Raw genomic sequence first — 27613 nt, 5'->3', positions numbered from 1 at the left:
AGATGCAGGCCCCAGCCCCTAAGCCCTGCCTGAGCCCTGGGACTCTAGTAGAAATACTTTGCTCCCCTTGGTTGTAACCATGGGTCTCTCGGTCTAATTTCTCTGGCCTCCTGCTTCTTGTTCTCCTGGCCTCATGTCCTGGTTCCTCACCAGGGCTGGCACCTACATTTTTGTTGATCAATGTGTTCTTCTGGTCTCCACTCACAGTGGTCAGGGCTCTACGTGCAGACCATTCTGAAGACTGTTGGTTGAGCTTTGAGGGGCAGGGTCAAGGCCTTGGCCTCAGAGGAGGGCTAGAAGGGGCTTAGCCAGGGGCATCTGGAAGATGGGGTGCCAGGTGAGGGGATGAAAAGGTGGTCAGGAGAGCCTAGCTGTAAAGCCCAGGCAGGGGCAAGGATTTGCATGGAACAGAATGGGGAAAGGACTAGCCCTGTTCCCTGAGTAGCAATGTGACTCAGACTGGACAGTCCCCAGTGGGGTCTCCAAGACAGCGTAAGCGCCATCCGTGGTGTGTACCTGCACATGCACCTGTGTTCACCTGTGTCTGTGGGAGAGGTCAAAATGAGAGAAGCCGTGCCCAGGTTTGGTCCATACTGCATGTTGGTTTGGACTCAGTGTCTGCTGGCCCCAGAGCCTCAGGCCGCTCTCATGGTGAGGAGCTGAGCCAGAGCCTGGATCAGTCATTGGCCCCAGCTGACTGTCCTTGGGGCTGATGGGAAGAAGGACTCCTTGTGGGTTACTTCTAAGGGGCTGCTAAGCACAGAGGGATCTGTCCCACCTTTTCACCTGCATCTGCACCCCCAGCCAGCTCTGCATCTCTCCTGGCATCAGTGGGAAATTCATGTTGGCGGAAATGGGTGTCCCAGGACACTTTTAATACCTGTGGCCTCAGAGGTGGGGTAGGTGGAGGATGGCTTTAGTTCTGGCACCAAAGTTCTGTCTCCCAGTGTCTAGAACTGGCTTACCCTTCTGGTGCTTTTGTTTTCTCCACTTTTGAAATTTCTCCCTCTCATCCTTTATCTGATTGATTTAGCAGAACTGAGACTCATGGCTCTGCTCCCTCAGAAAAGACACCTCACTTCTTGGGGCCCCAGCTTCCTCCTCTATAGATTGGGAAACCTTGGCTACCACAGTTCGGGCACAGGGCAGGGCTGCCCTCTGTGCTTGGGACAGAAATGACAGGGGCTCAGGTAGAGTCTGGCATTCAGGTTTATTATAGGTGAGCAAGAGCGAGGTCCTGATGGCAACATCACTCTTCATCATGCAATTTTTGCTGAGAAAGGAATAAAATGTGTGAGAGAGCAGCTGGTAAGAGGGAGGACGAATGTGGGGAGAAATCTTTAGGGCTTAAAGGGGCCTAAGAGAAATGCCTTAGAGGGAAAGGTTCAGGCCTCAGGAATCTTGGGTTTCCATTTATGGGGTCCTTGTGGTTTAGGATCCCTTAAATGGAACCCTGAGGGGCTGGGGTTCTGTAGAGGTCCAGTCAGTAGAGGTGCTCTGAGCAGGAGGGGGATTCTCAGGAATGGGTGCTCTGGGACTCCTGGGTTTGTGCAAATATAAGGTAAGAAGTGCCCGCCCAGAGCGGCCCTGATGTTGGAGGGAAGCTGCTGTGGGGGAAACTAGCCAGGCCTGGGAAGGGACCCACCTTAGCACCGATGTCACGGCTCCTGGCCCGCAGCTTGTTGACCTGGGACTCAGCAATGTCCGCCCGCTCCTCCGCCTCATCCAGCTCATGCTGCACCTTGCGGAACTTGGACAGGTTGGTGTTGGCCTGCTCCTCCTGTGGGAGTTCAGGAGGTGGGAGGGTGAGGTGAGAGGGGGTGGGGGAATGGGGCTCAGTGCTTTCACCTTTCACCCATGTTCCTGCAACAGCCCTGCCTACTCCTGGCTTGGTACCCTCCTTAAACTTGTCCAGCACTCAGAATCCTTCATGGCCATCCACTGCCCAAGATGAATCCCATGCAGCCTGGTCCAGCCCCGCTCAAAACCAGCTTCACTGAACCTGTGCCACTGTGAATTTGATACATGCTCCCAGCCCTGGGGTTTCCTGCACAGGCATGCTCAGCAACACCTCACACCCACTTTTCTGCCCACCCAGTTGTCTTCTTCACTGCACTATGCCTGGGGCAGTTTCCTTTCCAGGCTCAATTTCATTGCCACCTTCCAGCCTTTAGCATTGTCTGGCCCCCTGACCCCCACTGGCAGCTACACTCTCTTCTCTTGGGCTTACTGGCATATGAATTATAAGCAGCTTGTGGGCAAGTCCTGGGTCAAATAAACACTGCTTTTGTTAACTCAGAGTGCCTGACACACCTTTGAGCACACTGGACATGCATAACAAATATTTGTGAGTTAAAGTGAATAGCAAACCCATTGTCCAGGTCCCATGCTAAGGTGGACAGCATGAGGTGGTTCAAACACACAGGGCCTGTGTTCATTAGAGTGGACAAAATCATGAACTCACCGCCTCCTCAGCCTGGCGCTTGTAGGCCTTGACCTTCAGCTGCAGCTTGTCTACCAGGTCTTGTAGCCGGAGCAGGTTCTTCTTGTCCTCCTCTGTCTGGGGGTGGATGGGCAGGAGAAGTCAATTTGTGGAGAGGAGCAAGTGCAATTGTCTTTCCCTCCCTCGCCATTCTACTCTTCTCCCCTTGTCTTAGCTGCTCCTCCCTTGAACAGGCCGTGGTAAAAAGGGGGTGGAAAGAGCTGTCTCTGACACTACTTGTAGGTCAAGGGGCCCAGGCAAAGTCCTCAGTCTGAGATCCAAAAAGCAATGAGAGCTGGCCCTGGCCAAATAGCTCAGTTGGTTAGAGTGTTGTCCTGATACACTAAAGCTGTGGATTCAGTTCCCATCAGGGCACATACGAGTCAACCAATGAATGCATAAATAAGTGGAACAACAAATCAATGTTTCTCTTTCTCTGTGTCTCCTTCTTCCTCTCTCTCTCTAAAAATCAATCAATAAATTTTTTTTAAAAAGCAACGAGAACTGCCGCCTCAAAGCTGGAAGTTGAGGGAGGGGCTCAGAACCAAATGGAATTCCATCATCTAATGATAGGGAGACATTGGGCTGTTCCAGCTCCAATTTATCAGTTCCACCAGCGTGACCAGAAAGGAAGCAGGGGAATGCAGAAAGAAGAGGCTGTTATAGTTCAGGTCATTCCAGCCTATCATAACTCAATATTCTAATACGCTGTACTGGGCCAGATTTTGGTACCAGGATCACTTGATGCTCCCTGTGTTTTCATCATTGTATGTGCTGGGCTGACATTTTCTAGGCTGATATTATGTTCACAATACGTCTGCAGTTCTACATCTGTATCTCTTTCCTGTGCCTCACATCCAGTGTCAAATGGACCAATACCCCTTTCTCTGTCTTTCATTACCAGGCACATTGGTCAAGGGCAAAAGCTATGAGCTATGCAGATAAAGGTCTTAGAATATTTTGGGATCCTCTTTCTCTAAGGCCTTCTCTCTATTGTCCCAGAAGTTCCATACAAGATCTGTCTTTTCCCATCCCTGACTTTTATCCCTAAAGTGCCACACAATGTCCCTCCTGATCAGGCCTCTAGAAGGTAGAGAGCTCCTTGGATTATTCTGAAGCCTTCATGGTAGACCTTCAGGTTATTAAAAAACCTGAGGAAATTCTGGTTAAAAGAGCTTTCAAAAAGTAGAAGTAAATTCTCTTCCATTCACAAGAAAAATTCATGGACTTAAGCCAAACTGACTGAAGTATGTGAAAGAAAGTTAATCTAAAGACAGCCTCTCAAGGAGCAGGAGCCAGGAGGGCCAGGTGGCATTTCCTGGATGGTGATTTGGCATGGGATCTGTGGGGCTAGTATAACACTTCCACTCCTTAAGGCCCCACCCCAGAGCAGCCACCAGCCGCACCTGGTAGGTGAGCTCCTTGATGCGCCGCTCACTCTTCCTCATGCCCTTGATCGACTCTGCATTGCGCCTCTGCTCAGCCTCCAGCTCGTTCTCCAGCTCCCGCACCCGGGCCTCCAGCTTCTGCAGCTGCTTCTTGCCACCCTTGAGGGCAATCTGCTCAGCTTCATCCAGCCGGTGCTGCAGGTCCTTAATGGTCTGCTCCATGTTCTTCTTCATGCGCTCCAGGTGGGCGCTGGTGTCCTGCTCCTTCTTCAGCTCCTCTGCCATCATGGCGGCCTGTGGACAGGAGAGAAGTCTCACACTCATGGCCTGGCAAGGAGACGCTGGTCTAGAGCAGGCAGGTGGGGTGGTGGCACTTACATCTGTGATGGCTTTCTTGGCCTTCTCCTCAGCATTCCTGCACTCCTGCACCGCCTCCTCCACTTCTGACTGGAGTTGGGTCAGATCTGACTCCATCTTCTTCTTCTGATTGATGAGGCTGGTGTTCTAGATATGGGCAGAGAAAACTATGGAATGTATGCTTTGTCGCCTGATTCTGCACCTTTATCCAGAGAGAATTAAAACTGGTCATTTGTTAAAAACATGTCTTGCTATAGTATATTCCTTGTTTTTCATCTGCTTTCCATTTTCTTATGAAAATAGATATGTTCTAAATGTTATATCTAAAATTATCAGCTCTGAAGAAAGACTTTAAGCAATAAAGGGTTTGCAGTTCTGCTTTTGAGCTCTCTAGTGACATGTCTGTGCAAGAGCATGAAAATATTTCAAGGAGAACAGGAATAACTTTTTATTAGTACAATGTCCTGGAAATGATTACAGTCCCAGAGAGAATGCAGTAGGGTGAGGAAGAGAGGCTCAGGTCAGTGTGTGATGCTATTCCCACACATACCAGATGCGGAACAAACTCTGCAGGGCACTGTGGTGAGATGGGCACAAAGCTCATTGCAGAGTGTAGCAGTGTGTATGGGGCTGTAGAAGAACAGTGTTCTGTCAAGAATTTGGTTTGCAAGTAGGTGCAGTTGGGCTCCTTTAAACTTCCGAAGTCCCATCTTTTACAGAGCAAGATGGAAGTAGCTTCTAGATCAAGGATATCAAATCACCGCATGTATTCCACTACTCTCAGATTTGTGACTCTGGCAACCATCACTAACCAATCATGACATGCTTGGGGGTGGGGTGCTGGGTGGAGGTGGGCAAAGTGAGAAAAAGTGGGGACAACTGAAATAGCATGAACAATAAAATACAATTTAAAAAATCATGACTCTCTCAGCTTTTAAGTCTAGACCCCTTTCTCAGGTAGTGGTTTCATAGCCATGACTAACAAGTAAGGGTTGGCTCAAGAGATAATTTGTGAACTTGGTTGGACATGCTCACTCAGAACCTCTGGTTCAGAATATCTATGTCCCAGGCTCTGCCACTCGGCAGCTTTCCGCATGGTGGCCCCTGACCTCCTCACCTGGGAGTGCAGCAGCTGCACCCTCTCGCTGGTCTCGATCAGCTCCTGCTCAGCCAGCTTCCGAGACCTCTCTGTCTGTTCCACCACAGACCGCAGCTCCTCCAGCTCAGCCTGCAGCAGGTTGTTGCGCCGCTCCACAATGGCGATGTTCTCTTTCAGGTCATCGTTGGCCCGTACTGCGTCGTCCAGCTGGATCTGAGTGTCCTGTGGATCAGGAGATTGGGCATGAGAGAGGCCGCTGGCCTCTGGGCCCATCAGAAACTTGTTAACCAAACTGGATACTGATGGGGAGCCCACTGTGGTAGTTCAGGAGGAGCCTGTGGGTTGTCTCTGCAATGGCCCTGGGGCAGGAGGGATCTGGAGCTGTGATGGAACGCCACCACCCAACTTGGCCATGTGGAGGTCATCTCCTCTCTGGGGAGCTGACTTCCTGCTTCCAAGAGTCACCGTGTACCTTCAGCAAGCCCTGGAGGTTCTTGAGTTGCTTCTGGGCCTCAGCGGCCATGCGGTTGGCATGGCTGAGCTGAATCTCCATCTCATTGAGGTCGCCCTCCATCTTCTTCTTCACACGCAGGGCCTCATTGCGGCTTCGAGTCTCTGCATCTAGGGAGGTCTGCAGTGAGTCCACCACCCGCAGGTGGTTGCGCTTGGCCTGCTCCATCTCCTCATCCTTCTCAGCCAGCTTCCGCTCCATCTCTGCCTTGATCTGGTTGAACTCCAGCTGGGCCCGAAGGATCTTGCCCTCCTCATGCTCCAGGGAGGCCTGGGAGGAGGATGGGGAGAGAGGGTTGAGGCAGAGAGTCAGGGCACAGGGTGGGGTGGAGAGGGAGGCGGATAGGTGTCGGTAGCAACCAGAATTATGGCCTGGAGAGGAGAGCTGGGAAGAGATGGGGAGGTGGGCACTGCCTTTTAGGCCACCTGGGTGCTCTGGGTGGAGGAGATGCAGAATGCCCTGGGCTTCCTCTATCAAGGAAAGTGTTTGGACCTCACAATTGCCAAGACCCCCCTGCACTAACACAGTATAGTTCTGACTCATATAAAATATCACAGAAAAAGGAGGGAGTTTTATAACCACAAATTCAAAACTTCACCTTTGTTTCTCAGGCTCCTCACCCTTTAGTGAAAAAAGTCAGAAGCCCCAAAACTCAGGGCTATCCCTAGGTTATTAAAAATGAATAGTGACAATAGATAACATATATCAAGTGCTTAACTGTGTTACCTCATTCATTTTCATTATAATCATGCATAAATCTTATGAGGTATACACAATTAATTTCATTTTCTAGATAAGAAAACTGCAGTACAGAGAGGTTAAGGAATTTGCCCAATGACGCAGTGGAGGTCCTGAAGCCAAGTTTTAAATTCAGGTCTGTTTGACTCTAGAGTCCATGCTGCCACCCACTGTCTGAAGGGTTATTATGATAGCAAGGCTTAAATTTATAAACCTTATGGGGAACCAAACCTGATGGCTTATGATTAGGTTGTGATGTTTTCTTTGTGCAGATCTTGGCTTTGGAGGTAGTCATGGGTAGTGGGTAGACAACCTTGAACTAAGAATAAGGAGCTAATAGCTTTGTCTTGGGGTCATGGTGAGGAAGACTTGGTAGTCAGAGACAGTAGGGTTGGAGGGAACAGGAGAGGGTCCAAGGCAGGTGTGCAGGTGGAGCCAGGCCCTCACCTCTGCCTCCTCTAGGGCTGACTGCAGCTCCAGCTTCTCCCCCTCCAGCTGTTTGCGGATCTTCTCCAGCTCGTGCACATTCTTTCCTCCTTCTCCCAGCTGCTCCGTCAGGTCGGAGATCTCCTCTGGTGATCAGAGGGACAGAAAGTTCAAAGCCTGTGCTCTTCCTAATCCTTACTGGTCTTCTTTGTCCTCTTCCCTCCCCAGCCTCGGGCCTCAGCACACCTTGAAGGTTCTTGTTTTCCCTCTTGAAGGTCTCCAGGTGCTCCAAGGACTCCTCATAGGCGTTCTTGAGCTTGAAGAGCTCGGTGCTGAGGGATCGTGCCTCCTTCTGGGAGGACTCCAGCTCTGACTGCGACTCCTCGTACTTCTGCTTCCATTCAGCCAGGATCTGCAGGGACAGGGTTGGGGCTCAGTGTGCAGTCCTGCCCCACCTCCAGGGGCTGCCCAGGCCTCTTGCCTGGGCTCAGCCTCCTCCCTGCCTACAAGGAGGATGTTCCTGGCCTCACACTGATGCAGGTACCCCTGCCCTGCCCCCTGGCTGCAGCCCCCACCAGGCCCCACCTTGTCGAAGTTCCTCTGCTTCTTGTCCAGGGCTGCGGCAGCTGCGTTGGAGCGCTCCACGTCCACCATCAGGTCCTCAATCTCATTCTGCAGCCGGTGTTTGGTCTTCTCCAGTGATGAGCACTTGGCATTGACGGCCTCCACGGCCTCCTCAGCATCCTGCAGCCGCTGGGCCAGCTTCTTCCTGCCAGGTTGGTTGGGTGTGTGTGTGACTCCACCCAGGAATCATGGGGCCCTGGGGCCACCCCCTGTCCTGGACTGCCACATGAGGAGGACCCACTCATTCTCCACAGCTCCTTGGGATGATGAGCAGTTCCTTTAGATCCTGGGACTCCTGCCTTGAGGGAGCCAAGCCTACAGGGTGCCTAAAACAGTTTCCTTCCCCCATGCACATCATCTGGGTGGCAGCCCCCACCTGTCCCCATGCCAGGCTGATTGGTGGTAGCTCCTCTGACCAACAAGCTTTTTGCTCGTCTTATACGTGAGCATCAGGTATAACCCGGGCCAAAAGCTCGCCTGTCACAGGAAGTGAGCCAGGGCCAGTCAGGGTTTACTCAGAGTGCAGGATCCATGCACCTCTATTTTCCATCACATTTCTCCTACCCTCCTCTCTCTCCTACCCCAAATCCCCTTCCCATTCTCACTTTGCCTGTTTGACCCCATGTGCTCTGGCTCCTTCCATTCTTAGATTCAATGTGGGGGACCAGGACTTACTTGGCTTCCTCAAGTTCCTCAGTCCGCTGGATGGCGTCCGTCTCGTACTTGGTCCTCCACTGGGCCACTTCTGAGTTGGCCTTGGACAGGACACGCTGCAGCTCGGCCTTGGCCTCTATCTCCTCCTCATACTGCTCTCGGAGCAGATCACAGTCATGCCGGGCTGACTGCACTGCGTGGGCCAGGGCATTCTTCGCCTGGGGAGGTGAACACCAGGATGGGCTCAGCTACCAGGTAGCTCCCAGGATCTGCCTTCTGCAAATCCTTTTCATATCTATGAATTTCAACTAAGCCCCAGCCACATTCAGGGTGTGAAATGTCAACATCCTGGAGTAGCTTCCCAGTTTGCCTGCCCCATCCCCTTACAGATAAGAAAAGAGGCATTTGCTGATGCAGGTGTGGCTTAGCCGAAGGCTAGAAGAACCTAGACTGGAAGTCTTCCCAATACAGGGGCCTCTCTTTAGCCTCTTTCTGGTGTTGATGGCAACTGCTCCAGGGCTGCCATCAAGCCTGTCCTACTGCTGCTTCGCTGGGCCTTACCTTAACCTCCTCCTCCAGCTGCCTCTTGAGGTCTTCCATTTGCTGGGTGTAGGAGAGCTTTCCTCTGGTCAGCTGGGAGATCAGTGCCTCCTTTTCTTCCAGTTGCCGGGACAGCTCACCTGGAGGTGGGAATGTGGGTTTGTAGGCCACTGAAGAAAGCAAATGATGGCCCATCCTGGGCAGACACAGGGCTGGTTGGGGACACCCACCATTCTCAGTCTGCAGTTTGGCTCTCTGAGTGGTGAAGTCGTTAAGGGAGCGTTGGGCCTCTTCCAGCTTCATGCGGTACTCGTTGGCCTGGTCTTCCAATGTCCGAGACATTTTCTCCAGGTTTGCCTTTAGGCAGTAAAGGGACAGGGAATGGTGAATGTGGGAGGGGCTGGAGTTGTCAGGGAGTAGGGGCCGGGTGGACCAAAGGAAGGAAGGGAGGGCCAAGGTTGGGGGAACACAGAGGGCAGGTGGGTGAAATGGTGTGGTGCTGGAGGGGCACAATCTGAAGAGGGTGCATGAGTTAAAGAAGGGAAGAATGGTGAGGAGATGGAAATGTGGAGGGCAAGAGAGGGACAAGGGAGAGGGAGAGAGAGACCAAAGGGTGATGGAGGGAGTGACAGTGACAAGAGAGATGGCAGATATACAAAGTAAAAGAAAGGCACAAGCTATTAAGGAGAAGAGGGCAAGGAGAAGCTAAGCATAAGCCCACCTTGGCCTTGATGACCTGCTCCATGTTGGAGGTGACATCATCCAGCTCCAGCTTGAACTCGCTCTTCTCCTTCTCCAGCTTCTGCTTCACACGCTGCAGGTTGTCGATCTGCTCACTCAGCTCGGCCACACTGTCAGCATGCTTCTTGCGCAGGGCCGCTGCCGTGGCCTCGTGCTGCAGCGTGGCCTCCTCCAGGTCTCGCCTCATCTTCTGGAACTCAGCCTCACGCTTCTTGTTCATCTCAATCTGTACAGATGTGGCCCCACCGGCCTCTTCCAGGCGCTCACTGATCTCCTCCAGTTCCCGGGACAGGTCTGAGCGCAGCTTCTCCACCTTGGCTCTGGCAGTGCGCTCGGCCTCCAGCTCCTCCTCCAGCTCCTCGATGCGTGCCTGGGCCCAGACACTAAGGGCTCAGACCCATTGCCTGGAACTCTCCATCAGAACCCCCTCCCCCTGCTCCAGAAGACTCCTGGCTCAAGCACTCAGGCCCTGTTGAACAATGGTTCTCTAGGGGTCGGTTGGCAATGTCTGGAGACATTTTTGATATGACGCTGGGGAGGGAGGTTGCTGCTAGCATCTTGGGGCCAGAAGCCAAGGATGCTGCTAAACAATGTACAATGCAGAGACCATCAATATGAATTTGGTTGAAGCCTGAACTTCAAGGCACTTCCAAGGGACATCTCAAACCCAGTCTGAGAATCTGCAGCTCTGAATCCTGAGGATATGTGTTTGGAAGGAGATCGTAAGATCTTGTGAGATCCTGAATCTCATAGATTCCACAGATGCAGTAGAGTCTGCTCTTCTAATCATAAGGCAGGAAAGCAAGTGCTTGCATTTTACAAATATTTGCAACAACATGCCTCACAACAATCAAAAGCTTATGTACTTTTCCAAGTTGACCACAAAGTCCATTCAACCATTCCTGACTTTCCAGGTTTTGCTTTACTTATACCAGGGCTGGGCTCCAGTTTTATTGTTCCCTTCCAGGTCAGCTGAGTGCCTTCTTCTGCCTCTACCTCATTTTTCTGGCCTTAGCTTTGACTAAATTGGAATAATGTTTCATCTGCCATTTTGATATGTTGTCTGAATAGCCATGAGCAAAGGGGAGGATTGGTGGGATCCTCTCATCTGTGCTTATGGATAATGTTAATGCAATGTGCATGGGTAAGTCCTGGGAGCAGGAGAGAGGACCACCAGGTCTCTGCTCCCAGGGTGGAGAAATTGGGACTATGTGCAAGAGCTTGAGCAGGAAGAAAAAGAAGCCACAGCCTGTTGCCAAGACCTCATGAGGGTGCGTATTATTTTGGGGGGTCCATGAGTCCAAGAAGTTGCCTAGACCCATGGTAGAAGATCTGAGGAAATACAACTTTCTGGCTAAAACCCAGAAGAGGCTCCAAAGATGGGAAGACACATTATCATTGATGGCAGGTCAGGTCCTGAGCAACCCCCAGAGGAGTGGAATTGTGTTCATGTGTCACTTGTCCCCTAAGCCATGAGCTCCAAATGCTGAAGGGGAAAATTAGCTATCTCCACTAGCTGTCATCTGACCAGAAAATGAGAGGATAAGGCCCTGCCCCCAGTAGCTGAGTGCCTGTTGCCTTTGGGATCACTATGTCTAGAGCAAGCCTTGAACCTTCTGCAGTTATAAAAAGGGGATGACAGTACCTGCCTTCTGTGTTTCCAAGGTTCTGACAAACACAGGACTAAAAACACACTAAAATTCGGGGTACATTAAAAAGTAAGGTAGACTGTGGCTGTTAACTTAATCTCCTCCTATAGAGGGATGAAAAGGCCATGGGAAGAAAAAAGAACCTGTCCTTGCCAGTTGGCTGGCTGACTTCTAGTTGACAGAATGGTTTCACACACACTTTTTCCTTTGGTCCTCTGTAAGCCAGGGGTTATTAGTCCCATCTGACAGATGGTAGGAGACTCTGAGACTCTGAGGCTCTGAAGGGAAGCGACTTGCTCACGGTTGTAGGAGTTCACCGCATATCATGGGTACTCTACAGTGATTTAGCCTGAGTTAGTGGTGGGGGTCAGGACCCAGGAAGAGTATAAACAGAGCAGCCTATAGAAGGGGCTCCATGAAGGCACTTCTCACTGTCATGTGGGGCTAAAGGAGTGTCGAATGCTAGTATTTGTCCCAGAGCAGAAAACCCATGAAGCAGAGCATAGCGCAGAAAGAGAACCTCTTTTGGTAGGTATATTCCCCCTCCCCCACACCTCCACACGTGAAATAGTCTTGCTTCAATAAGACATTATTGTTCTAATGGGAGAAGGCTGGTGTTTCCAAGTGACAATAAGGTGGAACTGGTGGGACCTTTGGGGTGGCCAGGAATTGTAGATACTGTCTACAGCCCTAAGCAGCTCCAGAGGCCACAGCTGCCTCAGGGCCATTGAGTACTCCTTGCCTGTACTGGGAAGAACTTACCTGGTTTTCCTTCAGTTTCTTCTGCAGCTGAAGGGCCAGTGCCTGTTCATCCTCAATCTTACTGTTCTGCTGATTAATTTCAAACTCCTTCCTGGAGGAGAAGCAGGGTGGTAGGTGGTCTTTTTTCCTCTGTGCCCATTTTCTTCTCTTGCCTCAACAGGCCAGCACCAGCACCCCCTCCCCTGCCTGGGCCAGGAGGATGAAGGAAAGAGGGCTGTGATTGACATCTTATTCCCATTGTGCCCAAAGCAATCACGGATAGTGGGGGTGTAGCACCCTATGCTCTAACCCTCCTGCCAGACACCTCCATTAGCCCCTTCTGTCCACTGTAGGTTCCTACTTCTTGAGCTTTTCTTCCAGTTGCTGCTTGTCGTTCTCCAGGTCCATGATGCTCTCCTGGGTCATCTTCAGGTCACCCTCCAGCTTCCTCTTTGCTCGTTCCAGGTCCATGCGCACTTTCTTCTCCTGCTCCAGTGATCCTTCCAGCTGGTGGAGAGAAGAAAACAAATGGGGTATAGATAACCTGAGATCTACATTGCATGCTTGTCTGGCCCCCTCTAAATTCGAAGTCCAGGGGATTGGAAGTCAAAGCTAGCAGAGAAATCCCTGCAAGCACGAAAGATTCAGAGACCCAGACTAGGGAGGAACTACACAGAATAAAAAGGCCCCAGGAGTCTTAGAAGTTATTTCTAGGGATCAGGAACCCATTGGCTGTTGGTGTTGCCTGCAAAATCCTGACCTGAGAGAGAGATGGAGCATGGTTTGAATTACTTACATCGTCCACCTGCTGCTCCAGCTTGACCTTAGACTTGGTCAGTGTGTTGACCTTGTCCTCTTCAGCCTGGAGGTCATCCAGGGCCTGCTGGTGGGCCTCTTGCAGAGCTTTCTTCTCCTTGGTCAGCTTGGCGATGATCTCATCCAGCCCAGCCATCTCCTCTGTCAGGTTCTTCACCTGTCAACCAAGAACCCCATCCCTTTTAGGGTCAAAGGTCACCAGCCTGGAGACATCTATGGAGGTCTCCAATGCCAAGGACCACACTGGCATCAGGATCTCCTGAATGGCTTGGTGTTGGTTAAGGTCGGTGGGGTCTTTGAATCCTGAGGAGACCTGGGCTGAAACCAGAGAGAGCTGCCCTCACCTTGTTCTCTGTTGCATGCTTCTCTTTCTCCACCTTGGCCAGTGTCAGCTCCAGGTCATCAATGTCCTTCTTGAGTTCAGAGCACTCATCTTCCAGCTTGCGCTTCTTGGCAGTGAGCTCGGCGTTCATCTCCTCCTCGTCCTCCAGCCTCTCAGTCATCTCCTTCACCTTGGCCTCCAGCTGGATTTTGTTCTTGATCAGCTGGTCGCAGCGCTCCTCCGCATCATTGAGGTTGTCTTGTTCCTTGAAGAAGAGCACAGAGAAAAGAGCTGGTGATTAAAGACAGTAGAGATTCAGGGTCTTAGTCCCTGGTTATGAAATGGGCTGTAGTCTAGGGGAAAGGAGAAGAGAGCTATAGAGAGAATCATGTGGTCTCACCGCCTGCACTTGGAGCTGTAGGTCATTCTTCTCCTGCAGCAGGGACACCATCTTCTCCTCCAGCTCCTTGCGGCGAGCCTCTGACTTCTCCAGGGCCTCTTTGATGCGATCAAACTCCTCCTTCATGTTGGCCATCTCCTTCTCTGTCTCTGCACTCTTCAGCAGGGGCTTGATCTTGAAGTACAGCTTCATCCAGGGCCAGTTCTTGACTCCCATGAAGGCACGAATGTTCCACTGGATTACCAGCAAGGCATCCCTGTCAAGGAAGTATGGAGGAAGGGAGGGGCACTATGAAAGAACCCTTCCCAATCATGGAGCCAACTTCACTTGTCTCCCAGCCCATCTAAGCAAGTTTGTAGGCATCTGTTGGCAGGAACTCTGTCTTGTAGCCTTGATAAGTACCACCACTCCAACATTAGCACATTGAACATGGAGTTGCTCAATAAACATTTATTGACTGGTCATTTAAACAAAAGGGCCCTGGCTGGTGTGGCTCAGTGGATTGAGCACCAGCTTGCAAACTGAAAGGTCATCAGTTCAATTCCTAGTCAGGGCAAATGCCTGGGTTGTGGGCCAAGTCCCCATATGGGGGCGTGCAAGAGGCAACCCTACATAGATGTTTCTCTCGCATATTTTCTCCCTCTCTTTCTTCCTGCTGTCCCATCTCTCTGAAAATAAATAAATAAAATCTTTAAAAAATAATAAATAAACAAAAGGGTGGATTACATCTTCCCTACTGGGTCCTTAGTGATAATGAAAGCTACCATTTACAAAGTGTTTACTAAGTCCAGTGTTTGTAATCTTATTAGAACCTCAAGCATGTTAAAAGTTTTATTTTACATGTAAGGATATCTATATTATATAAGTTATTAAGCATGAAACAAAATGACTTTCCATGAACCTACTGTCCAGACAAGAGCTAGAGAGTTGCCAGTGGTGACTTTGCCTGTGCACTCCTTCCTCTCCCCTTCCCTGATCCTCCCACCAGGGGCAGCCACTGCTTTGAATCTTGTGGTTTTCATTTCCTAGCTTTTTCAAAAATACTTTAACCATATATGTATGTATCTTTAAACAATATGCCACCATTTTTATTATTTATGAGCTTTATGAAAATTGTATCACACTGTATGTATCCTTCTATGACTTGTTTTTGTTTACTGAATGATATGCTTTTTAAAAAAATTTTTATTGTTATTCAATTACAGTTGTATGCCTTTTCTCCCCATCCCTCCACCCCACCCCAGCTGAACCCACCTCCCTCCCCCACCTCCACCCTCCCCCTTGATTTTGTCCATGTGTCCTTTAGAGTAGTTCCTGTAATCCCCTCTTCCCACTGTCCCCACCCCACTCCCCCTCCCCCCCCCCCCCGGCTATTGTTAGATTGTTCTTAACTTCAATGTCTCTGGTTAGATTTTGTTTGCTTTTTTCTTCTATTGCTTATGTTCCAGTTAAAGGTGAGATCATATGGCATTTGTCCCTCACCGCCTGGCTTATTTCACTTAGCATAATGCTCTCCAGTTCCATCCATGCTGTGGCAAAGGGTATAAGCTCCTTCTTTCTCTCTGCTGCGTAGAATTCCATTGTGTAAATATACCATAGTTTTTTGATCCACTCGTTTGCTGAATGATACGCTTTTAAGGTTCAAACATACTGCACCATGTAGTTGTAGTTCCCTCCTTTTCTTTGCTGTGTAATGTTCTACCAGATGACTATACTATTTACCCACTCCCCTGTGGAGGGAAAATAGAGTTGTTTCCAGATTTTTTCTATCATTAGCAATGCTGCTATGAAGATTCCTTTGTTACCTTGTGTTGCACACTTGCAGGAGTTTCTCTGTGGGCATGTACTCAGGAGTGGAATTGAAAGGTATGCAACTATTCATCTCTAGAAGATGATGAATTGTGTTTCAAAGAGGCACTAAATTACACACGTGTAAGTGGTGAATAACACTTCTTGATTTTTTGGTAAATCTAGTGTGTCTAAATGGTATCTTATCAAGATATTAACTGGCACTTCTCAATGAAAAAAACTTTTTGTAAGAATTCAAAATGAGAGCCAGAGTGGTAAAACCATTTGCCCAGCTGGTAAGTGATGGAGCCAGGATTTGAACTCAGGTCTTCTGAACCATGCCAGTTGATACTATTTGTCTGCCTCTCACATCTCTGGGAGCACCTCTCCCTTCCCTCATGCCTCACCTGCGCTCCACGATTTTCTTGAACTCAATGCGCATGAGCAGGCCCCGAGACTGGGCCTGGATGCGGGTGATGATGCGGCTCAGCCTCTCATCTCGCATCTCCTCCAGCAGCCCCAGCAGCCCCGCCTTGAAGAACACCTGTGGCAAGAGGGAGAACCAAGGGGACCACAGCTTCAGAGAAGGGTATCTAGGGTGGAGGAAGCGGCTGGGAGACCCAGGCTGAGCTCTGAGGGGGCCCATCACCTACTCATCCTACACCTGGGAGTGAAATGTGAAAGACAAGACAGAAAGGAAGCCTGGCTTCCAGCCTTTGGGTTGACACAGGGAGCCAGGAATCAGGGGTCTGCCTTCCGAACTCCCAGCTGTTCCACTCGTGATGGCTGCACACCCTGCAATTCCATCCTATGGAGCTCTAGACTCACCTTGGTGTGGCCAAACTTGTACTGGTTGTGGTCAATGTCCAGGGAGCCCAGCAGCTTCTCTGCTCCTTTTCTGCTGTCAATGAACTGCCCTTCGGGGATGGCTGATGGGTTTAGGATACGATACCTGGGAAGGAGGCGCCCGGAGTCACCCATGGCTGCACTGATCCACTCTGCCCACAGAATCTGGGGCCACCTGCAGACTCCCCTCCTCATCAAGGCTGCCTGGGCTCCCCCTGTTCCCTAAGCCCTGGGGCATCCTGTACCCACCTCTGCCGGAAGTCCCCGTAGAGGATGCGGTTGGGGAAGCCCTTCCTGCAGATGCGAATGCCCTCCAGCACGCCGTTGCAGCGCAGCTGGTGCATGACCAGGGGGTTATCCATCACCCCTGCAGCAGTGGGGAGGGGAGAGGGGTCAGCGTCACGGTAAGTGATGTCAAGTGCCCTCCCTAGACTAGACCCTTCCTCAGGCATCACCTGGAGCCTTCCGTTCATTGGGAATGATGCAGCGCACAAAGTGAGGGTGGGTGGTCTTCAGGTTGGCCATCAGCTTGTTCAGATTCTCCTGGGGGTGAGTGAGAGAGAGGAGTCAGGAGCCACAGAGACCATCCCTTTGGTCCTTGAACCATGAGCCCCAGACAGCCTGTCACCAGAACCCTCAAAGGGTAAGGAGTTGACACAATTTATGATGTGAGTTCAAGCTTGTGTAGAATTAACATGTCACAAATGGCCATGCAGCTTGGATTTCTTGCTCCCGCCCACCCCAAACACAGAGCATCAGTTTAGGGAGGCTCTGGGCTAGGCCTGCCCACCACAGGTGTCTGGGTTCTTCTTACCCGGTGGAGGGCCGACACTGTCTGAAAAGATGAGCCTTTTTTCTTGCCTCCTTTGCCTTTACCGCTATCTGACAATAAGAAGGAATGATGAACAAGAGCTTTAAACAGATGAGCCCTCAGGTAGGAGCAGGGCTCTGCCCTTACTAGCGGTGTGACTTCTTATTTCCAAGTCTCAGTTTTTCTGTGAGGAGGATAGTAACTACCTCTAAAGGTGTAAAGAAGATTAGATAAGATCAGCATGTAAGCCAGTGCTTGCCACATAACAGCAGGTGATGAAATAGTATCAGCTCTCTTCTCCCACCCTCTTCTAACCCCATACTTCATGCTTATACCTTTCTACTTTATATTTTTCTTCTTGTATTTCATCCTCATTTCAGTTCATACCCTTCCTCTTCTTTTCCTGACCTGGAGGCTCATTCGTTCAGTGATCCTCTCAACATTTACCAAAACCTCCTGCAGGCATACTCTAATGCTGGGCCTGGTACAGTGATGTGCGTGCTACCCTCACTGACCTCCGTGCTACCCTCACTGACCTCCGGGTGCTCAGTCTTGATATGAGACACGACATGTACACTGATATCCACAACACATAGTAGAACATGGCACTTTCACAGAAGGGGTACAGATGGACTGCTGTGAGATATTCTGGCCCCCACCCCCCATGGCTCACAGGCTCCCTCCTGCCTCTGGAGTCTGAGCTTTGAAGCAGTGGGTCCCTGGCCACTTGCACCTTCAGAAGTGCTCTGGCCCACTGCAGAGGCTGCCCTCTTACCAGAATCAGCAGAAGCATATGAGGAAAAGAGTGTGGCCAAGAGCTTGAGGGAGGACTTCTGGTACAGGCCCACCACCGTCTCATTGAGTGGGTCTTTGTTCTTCTCCAGCCAGCCTATGATGTTGTAGTCCACAGTGCCAGCATAATGGACCAGGGAGAAGTGGGCTTCTTGCTTCCCCTTGACATTGCGTGGCTTCTGGAAGTTGTTAGATTTGCCCAGGTGGTTATCATACAGCTTGGACTTGAAGGTCATGTCGGTGGCCTTGGGGAACATGCATTCTTCCTCCAGAATGGACATGATGCCCATGGGCTGAGAGGAGGGTGGGAGGTAGAGAGAGAATCATTGAGCACATAATAGGTTTCCAAAGTCCCACACCCTGACAGAGCATCAACCCAGTATAGCTGGCAAGCCACAGAGAGCCTGCTGGTGTTCTTGTCCTTGTATAGTAAGCTGGTATTCTTGGAATTAACCTAATTCAATTATATTCAAATTTGGCCTATATAACCTCTTTCTGCCCCAGAGTATCCAGTGAAGAGCCATGTACTCCTAATCACCCTGCGAGGCTCCCAAGGCATCCCAGCACAACCTTTCCTTCCTGGACAGTTCCTGACCCAGAGACCAGTGGGGCAGGGACAGTTGTATGTCAGAGACACCAGGCTGCAGGGCTGGCCAGACTCCTGTCTATACAATAGGTAACAATTCTTCAAGGGATGATTAGTGGGATCCAGGTTCTGCACAATATCCTGCTCTTTAGAAAGCATGGTGATTCTTGACTTTTCTTGGGGCAAGGATCTTACTGAAAATTTGAGGAAGCAAGGACTGCCTCCCTAGAAAAATGCATGTATACACACACACACTCTCTTTTCCATACAATTACAGGGATTTTGAGGCCTCTGGAAGACCAGTACCCTAGATTACCACCCAAACCCTATGGGAAGCTCTCCTGAAGGACAGTGGCTGGGCTGGATGAGAGTCAGTCTCTCTGGATTCTGGTTCTTAGCAAAGCCCAGGAACACCCTGAGGGCAAGTCAGCACTGGGAGCTTCCCACCAGCTTAATCTTTGTCTCCTGAGTATGTAGATAAGAGGGGCTGAACACAAGCTTATTCTAAGTGAACAGAAAAAGGATGGAAAGACAACATCTCTAGTTTAAGCCCAGGATCTTTCCATGAATGGCGCTTCTCATGGCATGTCAGAGGGGCCAGGAGTCCTCTCCTGCACTACATCCCCTTCTTAAGACACTGAGATGTGACCACTGTGAGGACAAGTTCCCTGGAACAGAAGGTAGGGGCTTGGCCTGTCTATGCCTGCAACTCCACGGTGGGTGAAAGCTGGGCCTGGAGAGAGGATTGGGATTCTAGAGACTCTGGTTTCTTGGCTGTGGAAGACCTGTCATTTTGTCTGGATGTCGAGGAAAGGGAAGAGGCAATGGGGCTGAGGCAGCACCTTCTCAATGAGGTCGATGCAGGCCTGCAGGTCCATGCCGAAGTCAATGAACTCCCACTCGATGCCCTCCTTCTTGTACTCCTCCTGCTCCAGCACAAACATGTGGTGGTTGAAGAACTGCTGCAGCTTCTCATTGGTGAAGTTGATGCAGAGCTGCTCGAAGCTGTTGAACTGCAGGGGGAATGAGGGCGGAGCCAGGTCAGGTAGGCAGGTGTCCGAGTGGCCAGTGGGCTCAGCCCAGGGCTGTATCCAGCCCAGCGAGGGATGCGACTGGTCTTCTCCCCTGTCAGGGCAGGGAGGGCGTGCCCCCAAAGGCAGGACGATGACTGCCTCCATCACTGCTGAAGTCCACTGCCTTCCTGGCACTGGCTGATGGCCACTCTGTCACGTGTGCCAACGAGTGTGTTATTGTCCTCCCTACTCCCCACTCACATCGAAGATCTCGAAGCCGGCGATGTCCAGGACACCAATGAAGTACTGGCGCGGCTGCTTGGTCTCCAGGGTGGCGTTGATCCGTGTCACCATCCAGTTGAACATCTTCTCGTACACTGCCTTGGCCAGAGCCCCAATGGAGTAGTACACCTGCTGCACGTTCTGCCCCTTGGTGACATACTCATTGCCCACTTTCACCCGAGGGTGGCACAGCCCCTTGAGCAGGTCAGCTGAGTTCAGCCCCATGAGGTAGGCAGACTTGTCGGCGTCTGGTGGAGAAGGAAAGGAGTAAGCGAATGCTTTCAACAGACTCTTCTTCCCTGCCCAGGGCCAGAGCCTTTCTGAAGCATCAGGTCCCTCTCATTAAGTAGTTGCAATGGAGGCCTGGAAGTGCACAAGGTTTGCTGTGGTAGCACCAGCAGCATGTGTCTGAGTCAGCCTGAAGCCCAGGCCCCTTCATTCACCTAGGGCCTCCCACAACACGGCAGCTCCTCTTGCTCCATCTTTATGTCTGCTGGATGTCTCTGGTTCAGGCTCTTCACTAGCACTGCTGTTAGCATGTCTCTGAGCTCTCTGCACCCCCTCATCTCTCCAGGGCAGGGATGGGAGATGTACTCTGCTCCCTGCCTCCTTTGTTCCATCTCAGGACTGGCCCAGGATTGGGTACGCTCTAGTCAATCCACATGTTGACCAACTTGACTGACTGGGAAATTAAGTTCCTAACAGCATGTTGAACAGCTTCCCTGTCCCCAACTTCCAGCTCTCCGGATGTACCATCCAATATACCTTCCTTATTTAGAGGACATTTATTTGTTTTAATTTCAAGCATTTTGTGATAATTGGTGACATGGCTGTCATGACACCCAGGCTTCCATTTTGGTCTAGACGGACACAGAGAACAGCTCCTCAAAGGTAGGTCAAGAGGAATGTCTCAGGTGTTTGTCTGTCAGTGTTTACACCTTCATATCTCTTTCTGAAAGAATCCTTTCAATGCCCCAAAGGGAGCTGAGAAGGACTGTCCTCCATTTTACTGAAGGAGAAACTGAGGGCCAGAGAGTGGGTGACACACCAATGGTCTGAGCTGTGCCCTGACCTCTGGCCTTTGCCTCCTAAACAACATGACAGAACCTGTGAGGGGTGCCCTCGTATACATACTGTATCAATGATGAGGACATACAAAGCTCAGGGTCTGTGTTTTCCTGGGCTTTGGTGAGATTTGGGCACAAGAGGAAAAATTCTCAACCCACTTCTGGTCAGTGTTGCTGGTGTTGAGAACTTGGGATGGGAGGTCCTCCCTCCTCACTGTCTGCCCACCTCTCCCATATCCCTGTCCCTCCTCAGCCATCATCACACCCATTTACCCCATGAGCCTCAGGTCCTCTCTGGGGACAGTGGGTGGCCAGGGGCCTGGCTAAGCTGACACAGAGCATGGAGGCAGGGCTGAACAGGGAGGGGCGTGGCAGATCCTACCCCTTGGGAAAGACATCTCCTCCTGACTACTTGCTTCTCAGACTTCTGGTTTCCTCCCACTTTCTCTATTGTTGTCAACCTCACTCCTTAAGAATTGTTGAAAGGTACCACTTTTGGACACAGTATGGGAGACCCTGCTTTGAGAGGACTGTTTCCTCTTGATGGGTGAACACCCAGCACCTGAGGCCTTTCCAGCGCCTGCCCTCTTGCCCCTTGAACCTTCAGTGCCATCAGGCTCTGCCTGCTCCTCCCGCTGCTTCTGCTTGAACTTCATGTTTCCATAGTGCATGATGGCGCCTGTGAGCTTGTAGACACAGGATTTCTCCTCAGCAGTGAAGCCCAGCACATCAAAGGCATTCTGGATAGAGTGAGAGAGGCAAAGAGGTGGTTGGAGTTGGTGGCCCAGGAGCCCTCTGGAGCCCTCACACCACCTCCTCACTCACATCTGTGGCCATGAGCTCCTCCGAGTCGTCAATGGAGGCCACGGACACCTCTCCCTGAGACACGAAGGCATAGTCGTAGGGGTTGGTGGTGACCAGCAGCATTTCTGTCCAGGCAAGGGGCATGGCAGGAGACAAGGGGATGGGAGAGGGTGGCGGGGGGCAGAGAGGGGTTGAGAAGAGGAAGGAGAGGATGGAGAGAAGATAGAGAGGAAGAGAGTCAGCAGGGACCCTGGAGAGACTCCAAAAGAAATGAAAATGTAGGTGGGAAGGGCAGGTGACCCAGGGAGGGAGGATAGTGAGGAGATGACATCTATGAGTAGGATAAGCAAACAAAGAGGAGCAGGAGAAAGCTAACAAATAAGAGGGGAAAAAATATGAAAAGGAAATGGTGGGAAGGGAGGCAAGAGGAGATGTAGGAAGACCCAAGGTGGGGCAGAAGGAGAAAGCCACTGAGCAGATGGAGGGAGTGGGGAGGCGAGTGGGGCAGCGGGACAGGGTGAGGAGGTGGAGGGCACCTTCCTTGTCTGGGAACAGCAGTGGGGCAGCAGGGGCATGGGGCCAGGCTTACCCAGCAGCTCTGGCTTCTTGTTGGACAGGATCTGGTAGAAGATGTGGTAGTTCCTCTCAGCCTTGAGCTGGAAGATCACCCGGGACTTCTCTAGGAGATCTGAAGTGAGGAGAGGAGAAGAAGGTGGGTAAGGAAGGGGAGAGTCGATCCAGCAAAAGGGTGGAGATTAGGCTCCTACAGCAAGATGGAGAGAGTTGGGGGAAAACCATGGTTTGAGGAACAAAGGACTAAACTAAAGCCAAGACGCAGATGTAGACAAAGACAGAAGATGGAGGGTAAATGATGAAATAGGGCCACCCACAAGGCAAAGAGGCAGTGGAGGAGGACATGGAGGGGTGGGCAGGGCTGCCTGCATACTCACAGGTCTCTATGTCAGCAGAAGCCAGCTTTCCGGTGGCTCCAAAGTGGATTCTGATGAATTTCCCCTGGGGGCAGATGGGACAGAGAGTGAGGGAACTGGCCAGAAGAGACAGAGTAAGGATCTTAGACCTCAACACAACTCGGAATGCTCTGGAAATGTAAATGACTGACTTGGAGTCCTAGTTTAGTATCAGTAAAACAGGGAAAGGATGCCCACACCCACATCCATCCAGAAACAATGGCACAGGAATGAGGACAGAGAGAATGCCTCCTGTTTCTACTTTTGATTTGACCTCATGTAATCCTCTCAGTGACTATTATGACCTGTTCCACAGATGGGGGGACTAGAGCTCAGACAGGTGTGGGACTTGCTGGGCAAGTGTAAAGCTGGGGAATTGGCTCCAATGCCTATGCTCTCTCCCCATTCTAGCGTGGAAGAGCTCTGGAAACAGACAGAAGGAAAATCTACAATGCAACCAAATCCACTCCTTTTCTTGGCTATGAAACAGCTGTGGTGACTCTGATCTGTTTTCTTGAGTTTCCAGAGCTAGGCTGAGTCAGGAGGGTTGTGTGTCTGTGTACACACACACTTGTTGATATTCCAAAGCCAAGTACAGGACAATCAACTGGGTGTGGTTAGGGTTAGACAGCTCCCCCTTTTTTGGTTAAGGCCAGATGAAGCCAGTTGGCAGTGGTCAAGGGCACTCACGAAGCGGGAGGAATTATCATTCCGGACGGTCTTGGCGTTGCCGAAGGCCTCCAGGGCAGGGTTGGCCTGGATGATCTGGTCCTCCAGGGTACCCTGCAGAGGGAGCAGAACCTTGGGAGTTTGTCTTCTGTCTACCTTTGGGCGCTGGTGGCGAGGGCAGGGGGCTGCTCTTGTTCTGGGAAATGGGGCTGGGGCTGGGTGGGCTGCTGAGGAGGCTGCAGCTCCTAAGGGCCATATTTGGACCTCAGAGTGTGTGACTTTTGCCAGGAAGGTCTTGAACACTGGGGTCAGTGCTGCTGCCACCACTGTTCCCCAGGTCAGGGCTCAGGGACACCAGGGTCAGTCTGCCCAAAGCTCTTCTGCTAAGCCTCTGGCCCATCCCGCACCTTGTTTGCATTGGGATTGTCCTTCTTGCCACGGTCACCTATGGCTGCAATGCTGGCAAAATACTGGATGACACGTTTTGTGTTCACAGTCTTCCCGGCCCCGGATTCTCCGCTGGAGGGAATAGGGACCCATCAGAATCTAGGATTCCCAGTGCTCTCCACTTGGGGCTGAACACTGCCCCGTCCTCCACCAGGAGAATTTGCCCATCACCATTGGTCACTCTGAGAGCCCAGTGCCCCACATTCCTTGCAACCACAACCCTAAACACTTCCTCCCCCAGCTCCGACTCTCAAGAATCAGCCTGGGTTTGCCCAAGCCCCTCTGTGGATAGATGGCGCTCACTCACGTAATGAGGATGGACTGGTTCTCCCGATCTGGAAGAGAAAAGAGGACAGGCAGTGGGGTCATGGCTGAGGGCCTAGGCCCATGGCTGCAGGGCTGAGGGGGCAGAGGTCAGGGCCACAGGGCTCACCTGTCAGCATGTACTGATAGGCATTGTCAGAGATGGAGAAGATGTGGGGTGGCGCCTCACTCCTCTTCTTGCCCCGGTAGGCAGCCACCACCTCGGTGTTGTACACCGGCAGCCACTTGTAGGGATTGACCGTGACACAGAAGAGGCCTGAATAGGTCTGGAGTAGGAGAGAGGCAGGCATGAGAGGCTGGAAGGGAGAACCCGGGACTGGCAGTGATGACAGGCAGGAGAGCCCCTAGTCACCCCAGCTGGCTCTCTCTTCTTGCAGCTGACCAGGGGCAGGAAGGGTGCGGGATGGGGTGGTGGATCCCTTGGGAGGGTTTTGACCTTCTTGCCTTCAGAATGTTGCCCTGGCCTACTTAGGTCTTGGTCGAGGACGGGCTCCCTGCAATGTGCAGAGTGCACTCACGTAGATCATCCAGGCTGCATAGCGCTCCTTGAGGTTGAAGAGCACGGCGGGCTCATGCAGGAAGGTCAGCATGGCCATGTCCTCAATCTTGTCAAACTTGGGTGGGTTCTGCTGCAACACCTGGTCTTCCTTCACGGTCACCGTCTAGGGAGGGAGCATGGGCAGTAGGACAGGATGACTATGACTTCCAGTCTGTGGTCACCAGCTTCACCCACTTACCTCCTCCCAGAACACAGGCCACTACCTGGCCTTGCTCCCCCAGCTCTTTTCTGACCAGTACCCAGGTCCTACTTCAGAGCTTCCCAGAAAATCTGCCCACCCACCATCCCTCCCACTCTAGGGAGAGTCCTAGAGTCCCTGCATCTTGTCAATATCCTAGACCCTGTGCCCTTGAGTACTGCTTTTCAGTCCCTGCTTCTAGTGTCTAGGGGCAAACTTGGAGTGCTACCAGCTCTGCCATTTGTGCATATAACTTTACCATGACTCCTGGGGGCAGTGCCTGAGGCAAGTTTTCTCCTCTATTGGAAAAATGTCTCACACATCTACCCTATTTCCCCAAAGGCCACTGCCACTGGTTTGATTGACGCTGGTCAGTTTGCCATGCCCTGGCATCGTTAGATCCTGTGGGCAGGTATTGCAGCATTTGTTACAACGGAGGACGCTGTGGCTTAGATGAGATGATTTCCTGGCACAGTAGCTAGTTCCTAGCAGAGCTGGGGTAAGAGTCAAAACCCCCAGTGGGTTGTAGCCACAATTCCATACCTCCATCGGATGCAACACTCAGTAAATGTGTCTGTGAGGCATATGACTCTGAGCTGTTGCTGGTGACCAGTGCCAATTCTCACGGTTGGTATGAGAGACTAGGGACTGGGGACTTGAGAACCAGTCACCAGCCCCAAGGTTAAGCATTCAGCTTAAGAGTTCCTGCTCTTTGTGTTCATCTGGGTCTATGAGTTTGCTCTTGGTTTGGGTGAGGGGAATTTGGGGGAGTTTGTTCGTGGAGGAAACAGGCACAGAGAAGCCGGATACAAATTCGAGAGGGGAACTTCATGGGATGTTGTGACTATGCCCTTTATCAACAAGATCCCTTTGAGGAGGAAACCAGCTAAGGTTTCCAGCATCCTCTCTGACAAAGGGTGTGCAATGCTGGGATGGTGCCCTGTCACACCTGCGCAGGTCCACCTGAGGAAGGTCAGAGTTCTCACTCAGATACAGGTCTCCTCAAGAGAGCATGTACTGCCACCCCGCAGGCTTTGGCTCTTCTCCAGGACCCTTTAGCTCCTACTGCAAGTGACTCCACCCTGCACCTCCCCCAAAACCTTTCCTCTCCTTCCCCTGGCCCTGTGCTTCACACACCTTGCCATTTTCCGTCTCTGCAGTGACCTTGCCCCCTTCTCGGGATGTAATCTTGGCCTTGACAAACTCCTCCTTGTCATCAGGCACAAAGCATTCAGTGCGGATGTCGAAGGGCCGTGTCTGGGCCTCCAGACGCTCCTTCTCTGACTTGCGGAGGTACTGGGCTGCCTCCCCAAAATCAGCCATCTGGGCATCGTCACTCATCTTGCTGCTCCTCTGTGGTTGAGATAGGAGCGCCCAGGCCTCAGTAGGTGGCACTACATTCTGTACCCCATTCCCTGCCCCACCTTCTCACCACCTGGGTCCTATCACTCTCCTGGCCTCTCCCGGCCCCTCCCTTGAGAAGCCCTCAGTCCAGCCCTCCTTGCTCAAGTTCTGTTCCCTTGCCCTCTAAAGTGGTGCTGAAGAAGAATCTCTGTGAGGGGTCTACAGGGGGTGGAACTGGCTGCAGTCTGCTAAGGAGAGGTGCTGAGCTGCTCCAAGGACAGACAGTGAACCCTGTTCTAGCAACCTGGTTTCCAGGAGAAAATTAAGTGGTTCTCACCTGCTTACCACTTCACAAAGAATTCTGGAGTCTGGACCGTGGGTGGAGCCACAGAGGTGCAGGCAGGCAGAGAGAAGAGACAAAGAGGATGAGGAACCATGGTGGCCACCCGCCAGGGAGAAGTGAGCAGCCGGATGTGGAATCCGAGAGGGAAACAGAGAGAAGCAAGGAGGTTAGAACACACAGCCAAGAAGGAAGAGCAAGGGGGAGAGACAAAGAAATACGACGAGTATTGACAAAGACGAAGAAGCAAAATAAAACCAGACAAAGTGAGGAAAGCCATCAGAGGAGGCAGAACGATGGAGACAGTGTGGGGAGGACACAGAAAGTAGGAGATGACAGTTGCAGGAAAGAAAGGCAGATTGGAGAAGAAAAGAGGTTTTTGGTTTTTCCATTGAAACCTCTTCTCTGTCAGTGGGAACTTCCCAGGGCTGGAGAAAGGTAGTTCTAGCAGCACCCTGGGGCCTCCAATCAACCTGTACCCTACTCTCCTGCGAAGGCAGGGTCTCTCAAGGTAGGAGCTCTGGGGATGGGCCACAGACCCCCCACCCAACCAACCCTCTTACCTGGTTCAGAGGAGCATCTGTCTGTCCTTGCAGCCTGCTCCTTTTATATCCCGCTGCCCCCACCCCCTGCCTAAATTCGAGTACTTCCGGAGGGACCCTCCCTCCCACCTCCTCTGCTAGCTCCTCCTCCCTTGATTCCTGGGCTCTGGAGGTGAGAGAAGGACAACCGGGCTTCCAGATTTGCCCATGAAAGGTCTGTTGCCCTAGCCCCTCTGGCTCCAGGGCCTTTTTTTAGTCCTTGTGCACATTCCTCCCCTCCAAAGGGCTGATGGGCAGATAGTGGGAAGACAGCACCTTCTCACACCACCTCCCCCTCCCTTACCTTGGTTATTTTTAACCTGAAGGGTGAGTTGAGCACACTGGGTGAGGGTCACCTTCTCCTGCAGGCCAGATGCTTGCCCCTGGCCTCCAACCACAGGTTTCCCCCATCTTTTTCATCCTGTCCTTTCCACTCTGGGTTGTCCTCACACAGCCCCAGGCTATCTCCCACTCTCCCACCTGGAGTCCTACAGTGCTAGGGACTGGAAGTTGAAGCCAGGATGCCCAGGGAAGGTGTCTGCTGGTCAGCTCTATGATGTCTGCTGCTGTCTCTCAGCACAAAGGTTGTGTCTTGTTACCTTTTGTTCCCCAAGTTTTCATGCAGGTGTCCTCCTGGGGACTTGAGGCTGTGCTGCCTTGGGGACACATCTGGAGCCCTCAGGCCCTCCCCTCATGCTCCTCATACATTGCCCACCATCCAATCTC

The 27613-nt window shown here is 51.6% G+C and overlaps 1 protein-coding gene across 1 annotated transcript; it reads right to left on the bottom strand.

Annotated features, from left to right (window-relative positions):
• Positions 1 to 1191: 1191 nt before the first annotated feature.
• On the bottom strand, positions 1192 to 26383 carry LOC112301295 (myosin-6). Its single transcript, XM_053928705.1, has 38 exons — positions 26304 to 26383; positions 25760 to 25975; positions 24404 to 24547; positions 23995 to 24151; positions 23869 to 23896; positions 23522 to 23633; positions 23136 to 23228; positions 22428 to 22491; positions 22067 to 22165; positions 21499 to 21602; positions 21275 to 21413; positions 19586 to 19854; positions 19154 to 19324; positions 17709 to 18018; positions 16937 to 17004; positions 16578 to 16665; positions 16372 to 16489; positions 16105 to 16228; positions 15684 to 15820; positions 13489 to 13744; positions 13111 to 13353; positions 12747 to 12923; positions 12312 to 12457; positions 11972 to 12062; positions 9541 to 9930; positions 9050 to 9176; positions 8841 to 8959; positions 8301 to 8497; positions 7587 to 7770; positions 7248 to 7413; positions 7023 to 7147; positions 5799 to 6107; positions 5345 to 5548; positions 4249 to 4374; positions 3889 to 4164; positions 2465 to 2560; positions 1646 to 1780; positions 1192 to 1273 (listed from the first exon to the last, which is right to left on the bottom strand). The coding sequence occupies exons 2-38, from the start codon at positions 25961 to 25963 to the stop codon at positions 1250 to 1252; spliced, it is 5820 nt and encodes a 1939-aa protein (XP_053784680.1). The 5' UTR covers positions 25964 to 25975; positions 26304 to 26383; the 3' UTR covers positions 1192 to 1249.
• Between the last annotated feature and the right edge of the window lie 1230 nt (positions 26384 to 27613).

Source organism: Desmodus rotundus, chromosome 7, assembly GCF_022682495.2.
Source record: "Desmodus rotundus isolate HL8 chromosome 7, HLdesRot8A.1, whole genome shotgun sequence".
Taxonomy (NCBI): Eukaryota; Metazoa; Chordata; class Mammalia; order Chiroptera; family Phyllostomidae; genus Desmodus; species Desmodus rotundus.
This window is presented reverse-complemented; position numbering and strand designations above follow the sequence as displayed.

What these genes read in the sequence shown, in the direction of transcription:
- LOC112301295 (XM_053928705.1), bottom strand. Translation starts at nt 25,963, where the DNA reads ATGAGTGACGATGCCCAGATGGCTGATTTTGGGGAGGCAGCCCAGTAC. An exon ending in AGGAGCTCATGGCCACAGAT is followed by an intron (nt 21,414 to 21,498) that starts GTGAGTGAGGAG and finishes CACTCTATCCAG; the next exon opens with AATGCCTTTGATGTGCTGGG. An exon ending in CAGCCCTAGAGGAGGCAGAG is followed by an intron (nt 6,108 to 7,022) that starts GTGAGGGCCTGG and finishes TCCTCCTCCCAG; the next exon opens with GCCTCCCTGGAGCATGAGGA.